The sequence below is a fragment of the Cryptomeria japonica genome, chromosome 11, assembly GCF_030272615.1.
Source record: "Cryptomeria japonica chromosome 11, Sugi_1.0, whole genome shotgun sequence".
Lineage (NCBI taxonomy): Eukaryota > Viridiplantae > Streptophyta > Pinopsida > Cupressales > Cupressaceae > Cryptomeria > Cryptomeria japonica.
This window is the reverse complement of record NC_081415.1, coordinates 137,310,817-137,331,514: the sequence shown is the minus strand read 5'-3', so window position 1 is coordinate 137,331,514 and position 20,698 is coordinate 137,310,817. Positions and strand designations below refer to the sequence as shown.

The 20,698-nt window shown below is 37.0% G+C and overlaps 1 protein-coding gene across 5 annotated transcripts in view; it reads right to left on the bottom strand.

The window, feature by feature from the left end:
* LOC131032649 (phospholipid-transporting ATPase 3) overlaps positions 1 to 10,079 on the bottom strand; it is a 417,034-nt gene extending 406,955 nt beyond the window's left edge. For 2 of the 5 annotated variants that reach the window (XM_057963681.2, XM_057963684.2), the window contains exons 1-3: positions 9,690 to 10,073; positions 1,747 to 1,812; positions 1,488 to 1,549 (exon numbers count right to left, since the gene is read on the bottom strand). In XM_057963681.2, the coding sequence (XP_057819664.1) occupies positions 1,488 to 1,549; positions 1,747 to 1,812; positions 9,690 to 9,830 (269 nt within the window). In that variant the 5' untranslated portion in view covers positions 9,831 to 10,073. Of the gene's footprint in view, positions 1 to 1,487; positions 1,550 to 1,746; positions 1,813 to 9,689 lie in introns of all 5 variants that reach the window. The other 3 variants (XM_057963683.2, XM_057963680.2, XM_057963682.2) reach the window with 3 other exon arrangements.
* Between the last annotated feature and the right edge of the window lie 10,619 nt (positions 10,080 to 20,698).

Genomic DNA, 20,698 nt, shown 5'->3' with positions numbered 1-20,698 from the left:
AATGGTGTTAGCAAGGGACTCCAAAACAAGAACAAGTTTGCTTGAACCACCAGAATATTTTGGTGAAACCCAAACCATCCAAAATTGTGACTTGCACAATCCTCAACATGCTCAGCCAGGACTAACAGAAGGTACTCAATAGAAACTTTGACCAAGATCTTATAATGTATTGACACCAATTGAATCAAGTTTGCTGGAAGCAGCAGAATATTTTTGTTAAACTTAACCCATTCAAAATTGTAAAGTACACAATCTTCAATATGTTCAGACAAAGATCTCATAATGTATCAACACATCAAGCTCATATAGGAAAGAGAGTGGTAGGTATAATTCTTGACTGTAACAGTCCACACATGACCCTACCACACCCAATAACAAACCAAAATTTAAAATTAAGAGTGGCAAGCACATTACACATTTGTGTAATCATTTATTTGTAAGACTCGTTTTATTTGTGATTATTCATATGTGCAACAACTAAAACATGTGACAACTGAAACTCTCTGAACCAATTGTCCCTGAAACTCATCCCACAATCTCAAAAAAATTTGGTCAACCTTAGGGGGGCCATTAAGCTTCACATGGTTTAGGAGTTGGACAGCAAGTACAGGGGCATGATAAGAGGTTCCCTTGAATTGGAAAGTGTGTAACTTCTACAAGATTGTAAATTCAATAACAAATCCATTTAAGCAACCTACGAGATTTAATTGGAAAATAAACATATGAAGTATAATTTCTGACATTGTAGATCAAGCTGCTGAAATCACCTATTCAGACATTACAAACCGCAAGAAATCCATTCACTGTGAGAATCCAATAGCCCAATTAAATTGATTGTTCTCATAGATGATAGTGACATAGATACCAACATAGATTTGATTCAAGATGACAAAAGTATTACATATGAAAGTTGTAAAATAAAACATTTTGTGAATCATCCCACTTATGAGCAAGAACCATCAGCTGTAATCTATATCCTCAAAATTCAGAGGCATTACATTAAGAATACTGAAATTCCAGGGCTGATAAAAAAATGTGCTTTACTCTCATTCCCAACAAATCAAACTTGAAATCTAGGTAGTATTTTGTGTGTTCACATATTGCTATGAACATTTAAGTGTAAGAAAATCCACAATTATAATTGCTGAAAAGCAAAGATAAAAAGCATTTCAAGAATAGTTGAAATAATAAGTCACGTAACAAGGCAGAGTAATCACATAAGTGATTTTTAAATGGAAGAAGCTATACAATGTCAATCTAGGGATCCAGATTAAGCAATGCATTGATACCATTAAGCAACAGGATATCATTAAGATTTCAAAAAAATTCACAGATTGACCATAGCTTTGCATCAATTAATAAATAGGTATTATTCATACAATATTAATGACGAGTCACTTTATGTCTAATGAAGTATTGACCAAAAAGAACACCAGAAATCACAAAAAAAATCTAATGTTAGATCCTGTAAAAAGACAAGATTTTACCTGAAGGGTGCTAAGGACAAAATTGCGACAAAAAGGAAGTAAACATTAGCTACCCGTCGAAACTACGATGTCACGAGCATGTTGCAGCAAAATAAAGCAAGAGTTTAATTTATGCATAAAGTTTGATCGTCAAATCGTAGAACTCATAGAAACGATAAAGCAAATTTACTTGCATTTTTCACCAAGTAAAAGGAACTAGAAATCCATCATAAAAACTACATAGGGCAGTACTGATTTTTTCCAACTAAAATATACGAACCTGCTCAAACAAACCTTTGGGCAAGAAGGTAAATAAATTGTACTTTGTTGTTGATATTGAATTTCCCTGCATCAACAAACAGCATAGTAACATAAGAGCAAATACATGTCTGACATTTATCTACCAAAAAATTGGAAACATCATCATGTTGAGCTATGCATGAATGCTATATACCAAATGCAGACATGTCAACTATTACAAAAAATATGTACATAAGGAATTCCCAACGGGCAATAAAAATAGAATACAAAACTAAATAAATTTGATTCTTGCCAAGAAAACTAAGTCCTTCTAGGATACATAAAAGGTGGTGCAGATTGGTGCAGAACAACATCCTGAGCAGATCTTCCCTTTCCTAAATTAATCTAATATAGATTGAAACACATTAGGAAACTTCAGGCATAAGTGTGGGAACAACTTGACACCAATCAACTAAAGCTGGAAATGAACAAACAAGAAACACCAGAAGTTGGTCAAACTAGTGGCAAATCATCAATCAAGGATTCAAGCCCAGTGATGAAAGCAAAGGAATTACAGGGAAAGTACATACAAGGTCCTGATGACATCAAAAAGGAGTTCTTGCTGACAAAACCCAGGAACTTCTAACATGTCTATCTGGCCTTATGAATGTCTATCACAAAAGGTCATGAGCTGAGCAAGAGGCTGGAGTGACATGCTTAAAGTAAAGATGTTGAAGACAGTTTAAGGACACGAGGAACAGATAAAGTAAAAGGTGAAGTTTTAATGTTGATTATTAAATACAACCTCATTAAGTGCAAGAGTTAGTCTCAGTGACTTCCAATGATCTGGAGAATAAAGAGCAGGTATTTGTGCAAAGCAGAGACTCTGCAACTCTCATGCAGATCTGATTTAACAAAGGTAATAAAGTTGCAAATTTTCCATTGTGCTTCTCTACTCCAAGAGGATCTTCACCCCATAAATTCCAATGTATCTCATGTGTGTAATGTTATTCTGTATTTTCCTTGAATCTGATTCCAATGCTATACACCAAAAATGAAATATTTGTCAATTAATCACTTTAAACAGGTGCCTTTCTATAAATGTATATCATTCACAGTAGCCAAGAACCAAAGAAACGTGACTCGGACTCGGCAAGGCCAACTCGGACTCGGACTTGGGACTCGGCATCAGACTCGGCTCCAGACTCGGCTGGACTCGGGAAAGTGAAAAACTCAAGAAAATTAGAGATTTTTAAAGATTTAAAACTTGTTTCAGACACCCTTTATTGAATACACCTTAAAGACACAATAACATCATCAAACTCGGCTCATTTGATTACATACACAAGTATACATCAATCACATAAGCATAAACACAAATTGTAGTTGAAGAAAATAACAAACATAGATATATAAATATTGTCAAATGTATACAATAATACAAAACTCATGGAATAAAAAATACATGTCATCATATGATCATCATCAAATGTTTCATACAAATACCAAAGGTAAATACAACTACAAGCCTATGGCTCAGAGAAGCCTGCACAGCAGCACCCTTCAGCCCCGGCACCCTGCGAAGGCGTCTAAGGTAGGTCCTGGATGATTGGACAGCCATGGCTGCTCCCCATGACACCATGCCATGCTCACCAACATCAGGAACATCCATGTCACTATCTGCCTCTGAATCTCCTGTTTGTGCTTGTGCACTCCGCTCCTCCTCTGCCATGGCTACAGTCTCAGCCTCTATATCTACCTGGTCGATCCAATGATTCCAATCAGTGTCAAACTCGAAGGTTAAATTTTCCCTACTTCTATCGACGCAATTTCCCCCCATATTTTTCAACGGGGGTTTGGGGGCAACGCTCCCAAGGTGGGGTCAAGAGGCATCGCCCCTTGCGGGATCAAGGGGCAGCACCCCTTGCGCGCTCCCTGTCGCAATACAAGGCGAGGTCGAGGGGCAGCGCCCCGCGAGGCCAAAAAAACTTATTATTTAATAAAGGCGTCGGGTGTTATTTTTCTATTGGCTGACATGTTGTAACCCTATTTTTTCTAATTCTCAGGTGGAGGTTTTAGTGAACAAAGACGAGACCATTCATTTCAAAAAAACTTTTTAAAATGTTTTTTTTTTGTCATTTTACTTAAGCTAGGCACGAGCCGAGTTTGGGGCTCAGGACTCGCCGAGTTTGGCGAGTTTGAGCCAAACTCGCCAGACTCGAACGAGTCCGAGTCCGAGCCCCTAGGACTCGCCGAGCATGACTCGTACTCGAACTCGCCGAGTCTGGGCGAGTCTGGGCGAGTCCCGTTTCTCTGCCAAGAACTGAATGCAGCGACATATGAACTGAATGTATTTGTGTAATGTCCCCTTCTCAGCAATAATCAATGCGGTTGGTCGTTAGCCTATTTTGGAGACCCGTAGGCTAGTCGGAAGCAGAAATTAGGGTTTCCTATTTTCTAGGAGGATTCCTTGGTGTTTTTAGGGGTGTATTCGTGAGAGTTTGACTGTTTGGATTCTGGATTCCTTTTGGGTTTTCACGGAGCTTCAGGATGGTTCGACATGCATCTATATCGGGTGACTTTTTCCAAACTTACTATTTTTAGTAAGTACAACAACTGCTCAGAATGTGGTTAAAATCACGTTGGAAACACTTACTATTTTTAGCAATATGCTATTTATGGTAAGTACTATTTTTGGCAAGGTGTAGTGGTCTAGTTCAAAGGCTATTTAAGGCAGTGCAGTTTTCGGGTCCTTAGCCTTCAGCTCATTTTGGCAATATTCAATATATGGAAGTAAAAGTATGTTTTAAATTTTAATACTTTAATAATCCCCATGGCCTAGGCGTGATTTGTGTTATGACTTAAGGGGGTCGACTTGGTGCTCAAAATATCAATTTTATAATGTTTGGTTGGACGCCACCTTGAGATATTTCTCATCAAAAGATTATTAACTTAGCAATATTTTAATATTTGCTTATGTGAGTGGCCACTTAAGGGAGAATTGCCAAATAAAATATTTTATTACTAGGACGTCCAAGTTGGAAATATTTTCATTTCATTTTGTGGCATTTTGGAGGGAGTTGAATTTGAATTTGGAGCTCCAAAAAGTTATAAATATGAGTGTCTGGGCCTTGTTTTGGATATCCATTTTTATTTGCAACGAAGTGCTGCCGAAATTCAGAGTGATTGCTTCGAGGAATGCATACCTCCTAGCTGGTTCTTGGCTTCTTGCTTGAAAAATAGCAACTAGTTGAGATTGTGAGACTGTTCTTATGCTGAAGAACAAATGGAGTTCATGGTTGTAGTGATGTTTCATGTTTTCTAATGTAATTTTGGGTGTTTTGTGAGTTTTCTGGTTGCAGGTCGGTTGTAGAGCTGAAGTGGTTTTATCATCATAAGTCCAAGGGTGAATTTTGTTTGCTTCTGGGTATTTTCTAATAATTTTCCTTAGGCCTAGGCGATCTCTTATGCAAATTTTCAGAGGGTAATTCGAATCTTTGGATTTTATTTTGCAAATCGCCCTAATGCCCAAGCCGTACCATGCTAGGGTTGTCTAGAAATGCATGCATTAATGCTTTGAGCAAGTTTGCAGTTGTTTGTTGGTCTTAACCAGGTCGCCTCCTTCCTATAATTCATTTGCAATTAATCTCGGGTCTTTCCGTTGAGTATTGGAGGAATTGTGTGCATTTTAGTGTGGTTTGAAGTTGCCGGTCTATGTTATTCAGCTTGCTGGAAAAGTATATCAGATTTTGAATTTTGGAGTGTGAGGTTGTTTTTTGGGGTAGTTGGTCTCTTATAGCTTGTGAAGCGCATTAAACTTTATCTGCAGCTTTGGACAGCAATATCACTTGATATGAAAATTCTTGTTATGAATTGTAAAGCTGATTAGTAATACTAACAGCTATCTTATTCCTGAATTGTTTCACGACACCCACTGAGTAAGTGGAAGAGGCTGGCTTTGCCGCCTATCTTATTTCATTGTACTTTTGTCCTCCTGCTGAATAAGTAGTTGAGTGGATTGTTATTATCATTTTCAGTCCTCCCGCTGAATAAGTGGTTGAGTGATTTATTCTCTTGTTTGTAATAATTGTCCTCCCGCTGAAAAGTGGTTGAATGATTCTACTTTAAGTTGCTCTTGCCCGCTGGATAAGCGGAAGGGGCTGGCTTGCCGCCCAGCATTGTATTTTCAGTTGATTATTGGAGCTAACGATCCCCTACTCACCGTATGCTCTCACCTTCCCACATTGTGCACTTGGTGATCAGAAAGTGGAAGGGTTATCTTTCAGCAGTATTGTGTTTATTCTTCCTAACCTTAACGAGTGCACTGTGGTGTTTGAAATCAAAAAATTTGAAAAAAAAAAGTAAGGGGGCCATTTCAATTTGTGTAAGAAATTGTATCATTCATATATTGTGGAATTACAGATAATGCTTATGCAAGAATGAGTCATTACATCCATCCAGATTGCTTAGCGAGATAAATTATACATCCTCTTTGTAGGATGCAAAACTTATCAACCCAGATTGTTCCACAGATGATGCTCTCAGGCTCACTAATGGTTTCAAGTTGGTTGATAAGACTGCCATTTTCTCTTTGATAACAATGACGAGTTGAGTGCTGCCCTATCTGTTCTAATCCTTATTTGGTTTTATTTAGTGTGAACAATTGCAAATCTGTATTTGCAGATACAGTGACAAACTGAGAAGGTGCCCATGGATCTTGACTGGCTTACATAGCATATTAACCCTTATGGTCGTATATCACACACATTCAAGACTCAATGAGGTACATCATGATGAATCCAAATGGTGCAGTGCAATGGCTTAAGGATACTTTTTCAGGCCACAAAGGGGCTAAACTAACAGACAGTACAAATTGGAAACAGTCACAACTTCCTAGAGCAAGGTTATAGTGACAAGACAGACCATCTCCATAAACTGATAAGTAATCAACTACATCCCTTTTCATTTCCAAGGGTGACAGAAAACAAGCAACAGCTCACAGGAGATGGATGGGAAGTTGATGACATGCCAACAAGTACAAACCAGGCCAAGGTAAATGTAATATAAAGGACAATAACCAACCTTCATCCACAAGATTAATTGTTTTAGGGGATTAGCTGGATACGCAACTCGTAAAATCAGAAGCCCAGCAACCAGGGCACCTGCAACAACCATGTGGACTAGTTTATACCCTCCACTCAAGAGACACATTAATGTGGATGTTAGTGTCATTTCTACTTGGGGCTACTTAAGAATTTGACAATTTCTAGACATTGTAGCATTTGTGACTAAATTTAAATTTTCAGGAAGAAATTGTGCACAGTCAGGGTGCTCAATCTTGCATAGTCTCAAAGCAGACCTTGTTATTGTCTAATTTTACTTTGTAAAGAGTCCTGTACTAATATTGTATCAAAATATCAATAATACAAAATTGAAGCACTTTTTATCCAAAAATCGTTTTTCAAGTAGCACAATTAGAATAGCTTGCAGCACAAGATCACAATTTACACATTTTTACAGACTCATGCCATAGGCAGTGCCATCGGCTACAAAAAATGCTGCAAGTTGCGTCCCAACCTCCACCCGCCTTCTTTGTTACCAAGGAAACTTCAAAGTCTCCATGAAACTTAGCAACTCTTGCAATATTGCATCCTAAGTTCCACTTTCCAAAAGCTTGCCTTCCAACTGTATCCTTGCTTGCCAGCTCCACCTTTTTGTCATTAATCCTTAGATGTGTCCCACAGACTATTGACCCTTACCTAAAAGTTTTAAATTGCTGCCAACTTCCACTCCACACCAGTCTTACATTGTGCACTTCCCAGCCTCCTGTGCAATTTACAAACCCTAGTTGGAAGTCTGTCTCAGTTCTGTCATTTGAACACACCATTAATTCCCTTAATGAACGCAATAGGGATTTGTCGACAATTGTTGGACTACTCAAAGACACAGATTTAGATGCAAAGCTATGTACTGCTGACAAAAAGAGAATGGGCAATCTAGATATGATTAATAAATGCCCACACTTGCAGGCCCGCAAACAGGTACTTGGTGACTTGTTTGAGCATGGAAAGGATGTTCTCTCTGCCCTAGGGTACCTATCAACAGATCCAAGGGAAATTTCTTATGCAAATGGTTGTACTAGCAAATGGCATATGTTGACTGCAAGCGGCCCTACAATCCTGCCCAAGGAACTGAATGTTACATAAATGAAATGCAATATATATAAGGATATAATATGCTTAAAAGGTTGGTCTTGTCTGGTTGCACGTGTCTCAAGATGTTTTAGGGCATAAATTCATGCAATCCAGTTTGTAAGGGAAAAGAACATGTTTTGTCAGTAGTGGGAAAGGTATTCAATTTAGGTTGCCTGTAACTGAATGTCTCCATGGCAGATTGTAACGATTCAGGGGAATCTTTGAACCTAGTTGTGGGTTCCCTCATGCCACATTTGTTGGTATGATTGCAAATGGGAGTTAAAAGAATGTGTGACAATGTTCTAATGCATTGCAAACCTTTGGTAATGGTCTGTTCTGGTTTAATATGGATTATTGCAGCTTTCAGATAGATTATTAAACATGCTTAGTTGCAGAAAGCTTTTATTTCTAATTTGTATGTGTACGCAAGTCCAGTTTCAATTATGGTTTACAGGTGCTCTCTTCTTCGTTGCCGGTTGCAATTCTGTTGCCCATTGGAGTAGGCAGGAGTATAGAAGATGAAAGAACAAACATATCCCCCATTATACTGTCTCTTGTTCACATTAGCTTAGGAGTAGAGCTAGATTCCACCATGATTGTGTGATTTAGTACTGCAATTCATACAGTATCTTATGCTGTCTTAAATACTAATAAATCCTTTGAAGATCAAGCAAGTATGTTGTCTTTATTGAATATGTATATGTGGATCTAAGTGGATTCATTTATTAGGGAATAGTATTGTTGTTATCTTTGGGTGCTTATACAAGAAATTATCCATCTGCTCATTTGGAGGTCTAAGTGGTTGCAGCCAGCACTGACATGAACTTAATTACATATTTTCAAGTTCATAGTGTGTCAAATTTGGTTGTTAGGACCTTGGGTCTATTCATTTTTTTGTCTTAAGCCAGTACTAGTCGTTTTTGTATTTGGTACCTTTTAACCCTGACTAATCTATAAAAAACAAACAACGAATGTCAACTGAATAATTTATTCCAGGATGATATCATCTTCGTGGAACTACAATTGCAAATCTGTAACTGCAGATTTCAGTAGCTGACTTTATAACAATATCAATCAAAATTTATTAAAATATGTTTGTAGGTCGCTTCAGCAGTTTGAGGGAATTGCAGGTTTCATTTAAGAGAATGCTTAACAATGTTGAACCTCCTTTTCCCTTTCACTCATTTATCGTTAAAAAATATAATTAAAAACGCCCATGAAAGCCTTCAGTTTCTCAGATAATTAAATGGTTCATTGTATATATTAGTAATGTTATTCTGTTCTGCAATACATGAAATCCTTTATTAGCTTGGGCCTGAAGAGTAATCTGTAGCTTGAATTGTGTGAGCATCATGATTAGCTTGGACATAAGCTTGGAATAATTGTTGAGGATGGCTCGCTTGACCTTAAATAAATTAAAAGTTTAAATTTATGGTATTTAATATGCCGAGTCATGCCAAGATTTTGACAGTCTAGTCTTTAACGTGCCTGGACAATCCGAATATTAAATTTGCCTGCAAAGTCCTATTCTAAACTCTGTCTGGCCACTCCTAATCTTCAATGTGCCTAACAAGTCCGAGTCTAACATATGCTTGGGCAGTTCAGAGTTTAAAATGTGCCTGTGGAGAAAGAGTCTGGCACTATGATCCAAACTTACCCCATATAGTGTCAAGGTGGCATTTAATGTTCAGGTTAGTTCATTGACAACATATAAAATAATAAAACATACAAATTAAGAAAAACAGAAAGTCGTTTATAGAAATGCCCATAGCATTTGTTAAAAGTATACCCGATAGTTAAAGGGGGCGTTGGCCTGAGGGTCATTACAAATTACTCTTCTGTAACCTTGCTGGCCTAATTCTTCTGAAGATCTGTCCAGTCTGATCCTGCGTTTCAGTGAGCGCTCTTTGCTTTCCCAAATGCTGTCCATTTCTTCACCTCGAAATGAGGCCCGTCAGCAATGAATGCCCGCTGCAGCTTCACAGCCACATAAGTAGATTATAGAGCTTGTAATTACAGTTGAATCATTGTTCTTTTCTCTTTGAAATTTCATTGACTTCCAGTCTGAATCAGCTTTGCCGTGGCTTTAAATATAGTGACGAAAACAAATTAGTAGTCGACTGTAAAGACAAATATACAAATGATTTACGTATTGTTAGTAGAGAATGGTAAGTAGAAGTTTTCGCTTCTTTTGAAAGATGTAGAGATCTGTAGCTACCAGTCCAAATTTAGTTTGAAGTCTTTTTTCAGTAACGTGCTGTTTTTTATAATATTTTAAAATGTTTTTGACTAGAAGCGGGCATTTAGTAGTTTTATGTCACATTACGATGTCATCAATGAATGAGTTTTAATGGTTCAGGAGACCATAATCTAAAGAATGAAGAGTTCATCTTAAACAATTTTCATTTTATTCTTTGTTAAGTTTGTTAAGATGAATCATTAATTATGATTTGAAATGTTATCAAATAGTTGTATATAGTTTAATCTAAAAGAAATACTCTAATTTATGAATTATAGAAAATTAATTTCATTAATTTACAAATTTCTTTTAATACGGATTTTTCTATTGTGAATCTTGATCAAGAGATCTAAAGTTTTGTGTAGTCTTGCCTCTTCTATGTATGTATAGTTTTATAATTTAATTGGTTTTTTTCTTGCACTACTCCAGCCTAAAGTTAAATCGATAGTTTTATAATTTAATTGGTTTTTTTCTTGCACTACTCCAGCCTAAAGTTAAATCGAGCACCCTATAATGCTATATTATTTAGAATATTTATGATCCAATCTCTAGAACATTATTTATTTTAAATGGGATTGAGTTTGTGACTTTTTTTTCTCTAGATGAATTACAATTCTAATTATCTTCTTTTGTTTCAAATTCAATTTTAGTTATTTATTACATCATTTTTTCATAATATGATCATTTTCTACCATCTATTGTATTAAGGGTTTCAAATTGTATGTTTAGGGTTTGTAAGTTAAGGCATCATGACAATTGCAAGTTCAATCATCAAATTCTAAGACGTCTACATCACCATCGAACATCTCTTATTATTTATTTGTTTAAATTTCTATTGAATCTATTTTTCTTACCTAGATATACATTAGGAAATATTTTTAGTAGGGATCAAAAAATTGGTGACAGCTTGAATGAAGATCTAGCTTAGTGAAAATTTATGCCTCTAAAAGCTCATCCAACAAATCATCAATAACAAGAATATGCAATTTATCCTTGATGGTTAGATTTTTATTGAACTCGCAAAAATTAGGGTAAATTCACCAACCCCTATCTTTCTTGGGGACCATAACTACTAGAGAGGAGTAAGGATTGGTACTAGGGTATATGATACCTACCTCTTAGATCTCCTAAACCATCTTCTCAATTTTATCCTTCTACTTAAAAGTGACTAAAATGGCCAAATATTAGGAAGATGGTTTCTAGGGATGAGGAGAATGGAACACCCATGGGACCTTAAAGGGGTAAGCAATAGAGTTCCTCAAATATGTGTTTACAACTATCAAGGATACCTTACAAATATTATGGAGGATAATAAGGAGAAAGAGGTGGATCCTATAGACAATGGAATTGGGCTAGAATACCATAGCAAAATTTATTTAATAATTTTTCATATGTTGGAAGCTACCCATTTGAATGTCACATGTCTTCAAACTTTGTAATGTACACTCATGGACATCAAAGTGGAATCTAAACCAAAATTGGAAATAGTCACAATTTATTAAGCTAAAGGTTTGCAACTAATACATACCTACTAGTGCATCTATTCTCCCGAGCTAAGAGCTAACACATATGTGGTCAATTAATAATCCCTTGGTGTAAGCCTAACATTGTGTCACTTATGCAACCAGATATAGAAGTAAGATTGGCCACTATATTTTAAAAATCATTATAGGTATGGACATAGCAATGAACTTGGTTAGCTATTATTTTGTGAAAAAGGCTAAGTATCCTATAATGATAATATATCAAGGTTGATATCTCTTATCTTTTGATATGGTCTAGATGACTTTATATATATTTAGGGAAAACACAACTGAGCCAAAGTATGACTAGAAATATAAGCATCAAGGGTGGAATATTATTTGGGCAAACCAATTTTTCTTTTGTATCTAAAACATTTTTAGATTCACTTGGTACCATTGTAAAATAGATGAGATAAAAGCATTGCTTAGTATATAATTTATGGCCCCTTTTTCCATTTTCATCACAATTGTAACACAGTTTCTTAGCCTTTTATCAACTATCTACTCATGAGAGAGTTTATGCATTATGATGGCTTTAGTTCCTTTATTGATGTCTTAGCTTTAGTTTTGAAATAGGAGGAGTCGGTTAGTTTCTATTGGGGTATACTAATTTGTCTTCTAAAAGACTTGCTAATTCCAAAGCACCATGATATAACTTGTTTAAAAATAAGAGCTTCTTTCTAGAAATCCTTTGTGTTTAGTACTTGTTGAGGAACTATCTATGAAGGACACACAATATATTGAGAGGGGGAGTGAATCAGTAAATCCCAATTTCAACTCAATTAAACATTTATCATCATAAAAAATTCTCCAAGCATAGATCATAAACTATCAACGTAACTTAATCTAATCTTCAAAATGATGCAGCAATCAGACAACATAAAAGAACACACATCCACACAATGAACGCAAATATAAAAGGAAACCTAAGATGGGAAAAACCATGGTGAGAATAGTTGCTTGGATCTACTGCCCATATCTGGCCTCACAAAAGAAATAAATCACTTACGAAATAAAGTAGGCACCAACCTACTGGAGACACCAATCCCCTTTGTGTTCGCAAGCACCAACTTAGTAGATAAGACATCAGTCCTGCTAGAATACAAAGATATGATTTGCAGAGGTCTTCAAGATTGATAATTAAACTTGCACTTGATTCAATCAACCTTCAGACAGTCTCCTACACAACATATGATATTTTGATAATAGTGTGCATGATCATAATACAACTCATATTACACATAATATGATATTTACATTGGAGCGCTAATTATATAACATTCCCACAACACATACCAACTAGGAAAAATCCTAGACATCTATATAAAAATTACATTTATAATTACTTCATGTGTTGGCCCAAAACATGAAAATAATATCCCCAAGTTGGCCACACAAACACAACTTAACCAAACATGTCCAAACATCTAATAGGTCAATTGTAATAGCCCATGCGCTATTCTAGAAGAAAGAACATTCTACACAATTCCCAATGTAGACCCATCTAGTCCTAACGGACATCTACATGCTACCTTCGATGAGTGCACACCATAAGCCTCTATCGCATCAAGTTGGAACAACAACCTGGTTAATTAACCAACATAATGACACTTATGTCACTCCAAACTTTTTGCCTAATAAGCATCAATAACAGAAAACTCTAGAATATGTCACATCTCAATCTTCAATACCTTTACTTTTCTTATAGTTATATATTTGATAAGACTAATGGACATCACCTTATGTGTTTGATTAAGTGGTTATTTATATGTCTGTGATTGGTAAATTAGATGGCTAATTTCAAATACATTGAAATAAAATTGAAATGAAAATGATGTTAGTTATCATGTTATGATTATGAGTTTAATCTCGCTTATATGCTTTGACTATGATTTATGTTATTGATCTACTCATGTGAATCTAAGTGAAAGTGAGTGCAGGTACCATCGAAGACAAGAACTTGGCTAAGGTAGAGGTGTCCTAGCCATTTGGCAACAATATACATATGGTACCCAATGTACATGCACACACTCACGTAGGATATTCATGTTGCATTTATGATGTTTGTGCATTTTGCATTCTCATGGTTACATAGATGATTGAATATGATTTGCAATGGTGTTATAGATAAGTACTTGCCTATAATGTGCTTGTTTGAAAATAAGATGTTAGAAAAATAAAAATCGCCTCTTTGATTGCTTTCTCATGATTACGTAAATAATTTATTTCAAAAAATAAGATTAATTCATATTTTTAATATAATAGTTCTAATTAAAAATAAGTATATGATTGAATGGAAGATATTTATCTATTAACATAATATAATAGTTCTAATTAAATAAATATTAAGATTAATAATTCTATCAATGGGGACTCGATCTGGTAGGAAAGATTCATCCTTCCTCTTCCAATGGGCATGAATTCATTATCACCGCCACAGAGTACTTCACCAAGTGGATCGAAGCATTCTTGAAGACCACCATAACTGGAAAACAGATCTCATCATTCATCCTCAACTATCTCATTTGCGGATATGGAATTCCTAGTTCCATCGTCACAGATAACGGGCATCCTTTCAAGAATCAAGATGTGCAAGAGCTATGCGAATGATTTAAAATTCAACATCACTTTTCCACACCATACTACCCATAGGGGAATGACCAAGCAGAAGCATCAAACAAAACAATCCTGAAAATCCTCAAGAAAATAGTAAATGATGTTGGCAAGGATTGGCATGTACAACTCAATCGGGCACTTTGGGCCTATAGAACGAGTATCTACACACCTACAGGGGCTACACCATATTCATTGGTATATGATTCGGAAGCAATTCTACCTCTTGAGGTAGAAATCCCATCTCTCTGAGTATCTTTGAAGGGCCTCATACCAGATGAGGAATATTGAGTAAATAGGTTGTAGGAACTAGAGCTTCTTGATGAAAAATGACAGCATGCATATGACCATCTCAAGGCATATTAGCAACGAATGTGCAGAAGCTATAATCACAAAGTCATCCCAAGGGCTTTCAAAATCATTGATCTCGTCCTAAAAGAAAATCCTAGAAATTAGCAAGATCAAGAAAAGAAGGGGAAGTTTGAACCTAACTGATTGGGACACTTTGTCATCATATCAACCTATGGATCAGGAGCATATCAGTTGTCAAATTCAGAAGGGGATGTGCTCGACCAACCAACCAACAACATCCATCTGAAGAAGTTCTACACTTGAGTCTTCCAATGCACAGATCAAGCAAAAAAAAAAGTATCAAAAATCATCGCTATGGTGAAAACCTAGCAAACAAGCACCTTGTGACACAAAAAAAATTCAAAAAAATCAGAAAAAAAAATTAAAAAATGAAAAACAAATCAAAAGGTGCAATAAAAATAAGTGGTGAAAACCTGGCAACAAGTGTTATTTGTGAGAGAACATCTCCTCTATCTATTGGTACTCACATCATATCTTTGATTTAAGCCCATAGCCATTGTCGAACATTTATACACGCAACATTATCCTGGACATACTTAGCGTAGTCATTGTCCTTGATTATCTAAACAGTTATTCGTATCATATCCCACCATGGCTTGGTGATCAGCATATATATCCATATCAATGAGTATCCATAACTTGGGGCAACATTCATCTCACTTGAGCATTCAAACAACAAACAAGGATCACAACATACTAGGGAAACCATTGTCAAAACTGCTCATCGGACTGGAAAATGGGATCATTATCCAACTGCAACATCAACACACACACGATGGATGATTTATTCTGAATTATGATTTGCTTACATTTTGGCATGACGTATTGACTTTTTGTATCTTGATTTCTGAATCATTAGATCTCTTGAGCTACTCAAGGATGCACTGAGCTAGAGAAGCAACAAAGGATTCTAGTATTTTCTTTGGTTTTTTCTTTTTGTGAGGTGATAATTCGTATGGTGCAAATTTGTCTCAAGACATGATTGGAAACATATCATTGAAGAGATTTTCCATTTTGTACATAAAAATGGTTAAACTCTTGTCTGTTTTACGCAAGCACCACTCAAGTCATCTTGGTTCAATTATACCTCGACGCTTGTGTCATCTTTCAATATCAAAAATCCATGTAAGTTATACTCGGGTCATTATGGTTCAATTATACCATGATGCTTGTATTAACTTTCAACATATCAAAAGCTCAATGATGACAAAAGAGCACAAATAAGTGACTAAACGGGAATGACAACAACAGAATTAAAGTGATCATTTAGTTGCATACAATTGTAGTAGGTTGCATATCATCTTAAACTTGCATTAAGTTGCATATAATTTTAATCTTACATCTAATATCATCATCATTATCATACATCTCATTTTCAAGATACATCTAATATCATCATCATTATCATACATCTCATTTTCAAGATACATCTAATATTATTATCATTATCATTTACATCTCATCTAATATCATTATCATTATCATTTGCATCTCAAAAAAACATCTCACAATCATAAAAATTTAGAAAACATTCCATCTTGTATCAAAATAAACACAGCAATGCATATCACCAAAACTTATTCATTGTGAACCATGCATTCACATCATCATATAAATCCACAATAAGAGATCAAGAACATCATCATCCTCATAGTATCAACATATCAAAACATAATGCACATCATAAATCATCACCAGTAACACATCACATGTGGATTAGAGAAAATTAATGCCATATATCATATATCTCAAAACTGTCAAAATGTACATGGGATATCAGGTCTATCAATACAACAAAGTGGTCAATACAATAGGACAAATCTCTCAGGTATGACTATCTTCTGAGGCAAATGGTCTAACAACAGGTGTCCCATCTCTCAAATCTCCACCAGATGGATCACGTCGGACATGCCCCATAACACCTCTTCTCTCTGTCTTCGTATGACTACATCTGGATCAAGTGGACGCCACTGCAACATAACTAAGAGCTCTATGATCTCGAGGAACCATATCCTCATACAAATGCCTATAATACTCGACCTCCTTGGCTGAGTACTATATATCTCTCAGTGTGTCCTAGAGCAGGGCATCGGTCGTGGCTCTCTCTAGCCTGTCAGCAAGGGCCTCTGCTCGGCCCTGGCGCTCTACTGATGTATCCCTCTATGCCTGCAGCTGCGTAATTTGTCGATGTTGCGCTAACACTTGTTCCTGTAGCTCCTACACCGAGACCTGTAGTTCTCTAATATGAGAATCTTGTTGGTAGGTGGGCACCTTGATATGAATGGGTATCTATGTCATAGTCCTACCTACACTTGTTCCTATCCGAGGCACTGGTGGAGGTAGAACGTCAGATCTCCTCCTCTAGGCAGATTGCCTATCATCCTCTATCCCTCCCACAATAGCTAACACCGCACCTATCCTACCACCCCCACCAACACCAAGAATGAGACCACCTCTACCATCTCCAGTACCCCCTCCACCTCTATCTCCACCACCTCCTCCACCTCGGCCATCTCCACCACCCCCTCTACCTCTACCTCCTCCACCACCTCCACCTCTGCCATCTCCACCACTCCCTCCACCTCGACCTCCTCCACCACCTCGACCTCCATCTCCTCCACCACCGCCTCCACCTCCATCTCCTCCCTCATCTCCCTCATCTTCCTCTCTCTGTCTAGGACCCCCTTGCCTCTGTGGCTGCTCCTCATCATCATCAAAATCTGGAAACAGTTTTGTCGGATCAGATATGTGTGCCACCGCATATGCCACAAAGTAGTCTAAGAACTCCTCTGTCATCACAGCATCCACTACCTCAGCCCCGTAATCCTAGATCTGTCCCGCCAAGGTCATGTAATCATCTACAGTTGCTCTGCTATCTAGCATAGGCCCCACTCTGACACATCCTATCGCCAACAAACATACAAACAGGCTCCCTGTGGTATCCCCTGTTGTCTACCATACTGCCGATGAACACAACTGTGCAAAAATAGCTCAATGATAAAGGGTGTCCGCCCAATCAGGTACCTCGACATATATACATAGGGCATCTCTAGCCCATCCTCCACCCACACCTCACAATCCATATATGGTCTCCAGATGACCGTATCAATATCATCCAATGCCCTTCGCCAGTGCTCTAGTTTGCCTAGCTTACACTGGACAACTACACCTGTATACCCATATGCATATGCCCGACCAACTGGCCTATCCCTATCTGCAAGTGGTCTCGAAATTGGTATATGCTCCCAGGCCCACACTTGTAATAATGTCACCCCAGCTGATAGACTATTGTATCCCAAATATACTACTTGGTGGAGCTCTCTATATAGGTGGGCTGACATGCAAGACCCCCATGCAAACCTGTGTCCTTGCGTCACCATATCCTCCAAAACCAATCCCCATCCTACGGCTAGTCCCTTCAACCTACGGTTGGGACATAAGAAACCACTAATAAAACCATCTAATACTGATGGCAGCAGAGCATAACTCAAATCCAAAAACTCTTGCCATGGGATTTAGTAGCCACTAATGCGATCATCCTAAAAAATACAGCGGAGAGCCTCTGTACTACCCTCCTCGGTCTTCTCATAGGGTAGCAAAGCCTCAACCACAGGAATCCTCAAAATCCGATAATAGTCCTCTGGTGTAACTGTCATCTCACTGGTCGCCAAATGAAAGGTATTTGTATCGTTGTGCCACGTCTCTGCCAACGTTGTCAGTAACACTTGGTTAATGATATATCAAGACATGTCTAGTAAGGATGATAACCCACATCTCTCAATCACATCTCAGTTATCCTGTGACAAGCATGGGATAAGTGTCGATGGATTCAAGAATCGCTCCCAAGTCTATAGTACACCAAGCTCTGCCTGCAAATCAACACATATCCATCATCAGTTCTCGATTCAATCAAATATATCAACAATAAAAAACAAATCAACTTGAAAATGCAAATCATATCAAAAACACTTCAGAAACATATTCACATCAATCAATGAATCATATCAGTGCAACATATCAAAACCCATATTCAAATCAAAATCCATATCAAAACCAGATCCATATCAAAATTAGACCCATATCAAAATCAGACCCATAACGAAATCAGACCCATATCGAAATCAGACCCATAACGAAATCGGACCCATAATGAAATCAGACTCATATCAAAATCAAATCCATATCGAAATCAAAATCTATAACGAAATCAAGAGCCATATCGAAATCAAGACTCATATCGACTCAAAGACCCATATCAACTCAAGGACCCATAACAAAATCAAATTCATATCGACAACTTGACCCATATCGAAAAGTGACTCATATCGAAACAAGATCCATATCAACCATAGACTCATATCATAATCTAGTAGCATATCAAAATCAAACATCATCACAAAATAGGACTCACATCGGATCACGAACCCTATTAGACAATTGATGAACCAATATTGACATCTATGCACCCTATCCAATCCATTTGACTCACAACGCATTTTTCACGATGCTTTTTTTCCAACTTTTTACCCTACGCGCTAAATCAAGGCTCCAAAGCGCTAAGCTGCCACGTATGTGCTAAACTAATCCACGTATGCGCTATAAAAAATACCTTATGCACCATCTTATTATCACGCACTAACTGTCATACCTTTTGCGCTACCCTGTTTGTCCAATGTGCTAAATCTACTCTACGCGCTAACTGTCATACCTTTTGCGCTACCCTGTTTGCCCAACGTGCTAAAGCTATCCTACACGCTACCTAGCATACCCTTTGTGCTTCTATACAAACCCTATGCACTAAAATTACCCTACGCGCTAACCTACCCTTCGACTGTGCTATTATATGACACTCAGATGCTAAACCTACCTAGGGTTTGCTACGCGCTAAAACTCCTATCGTATGCACTAGACAACCTACCCTATGCGCTAAACCAGCAAATTCCAACCCAAAATTGAAAAACGTGACAAAAATCTATAAAATTAATCAAAAACAAAGAGGGATTTTGGTCACTTACTAGTGGGCCATATGCGGTGGGTCTTCGGTATCGCCTGACGTGCTCAAATCGGTGCGAAGAGTATGGAATCAACATCATGGTTAGAGCTCCAAATGTCACAATCACAAGGAGACAAGTGTGCAAATGATTTTTCAAAATCACTTTTTACCTTTTAATAGGGTAAATCAAAGGGTTAATAAGTGGGGCATGTATTTTTATCCCACTTTTTCATTATTAACCTTATCAACATCATTTTTTTAGGAGATGAATCAATAATGTGCATCCAACGCAATCAATATTCTCATATCGCATTTAATTCAAAAATGATCATAAACTTGACAACTTTTAACTAGATCCTTGATTCATCTCCCGAGGGGGCATCATCAATATCATTCATCGAATCTACATATGGGTCATCATATCGACATTTTGGCACACAGCATCATATCGAAAAAAATTGGCGGCATATCCAACGATTTTTCTTTGAATCAACATGTGCACACACGTCACTTCAAAGAGGGGCAAAATGTAGACGTATAAATCTGACCACCTTCCTAAATAAATATTTAATATTTATTTTAACCCCATTCCCCTTATTAATTAAAATCTATTTAATTAAATTCTTCGCATTCATCTATTTGATTAAATAAATTGCTCAATTTATTTAATTAAATTCACCTAAATATTTTCTAGCCTTTAATTAAATAAGTCACTTTATTTAATGTATTCCCCTTTCTCCCTTTTTAATTAAATTTACATTTAATTAAAAATATCCTTGCAGATAAATAAATCTAATTTATATATTAAATTTTCACACTTGTATTTATGCAAGTTGCATCTATTTTTTTTTTAATCGATAACAGTTTTAAGTTTTATATTGCTTGAAAGGAAAGTATACATGCCTTCAGCTGCTCAGCAACATTCCACAAAATGGGGTCTCGCCCCTACAATAACAAAAAGAACCCGAGACAGAAACCACACCAACAAAGCCTACCATACTGGATACATTCCTTACAACAAGGAATCCCCACCCAAAAATTCGACGACCTACAAGAGA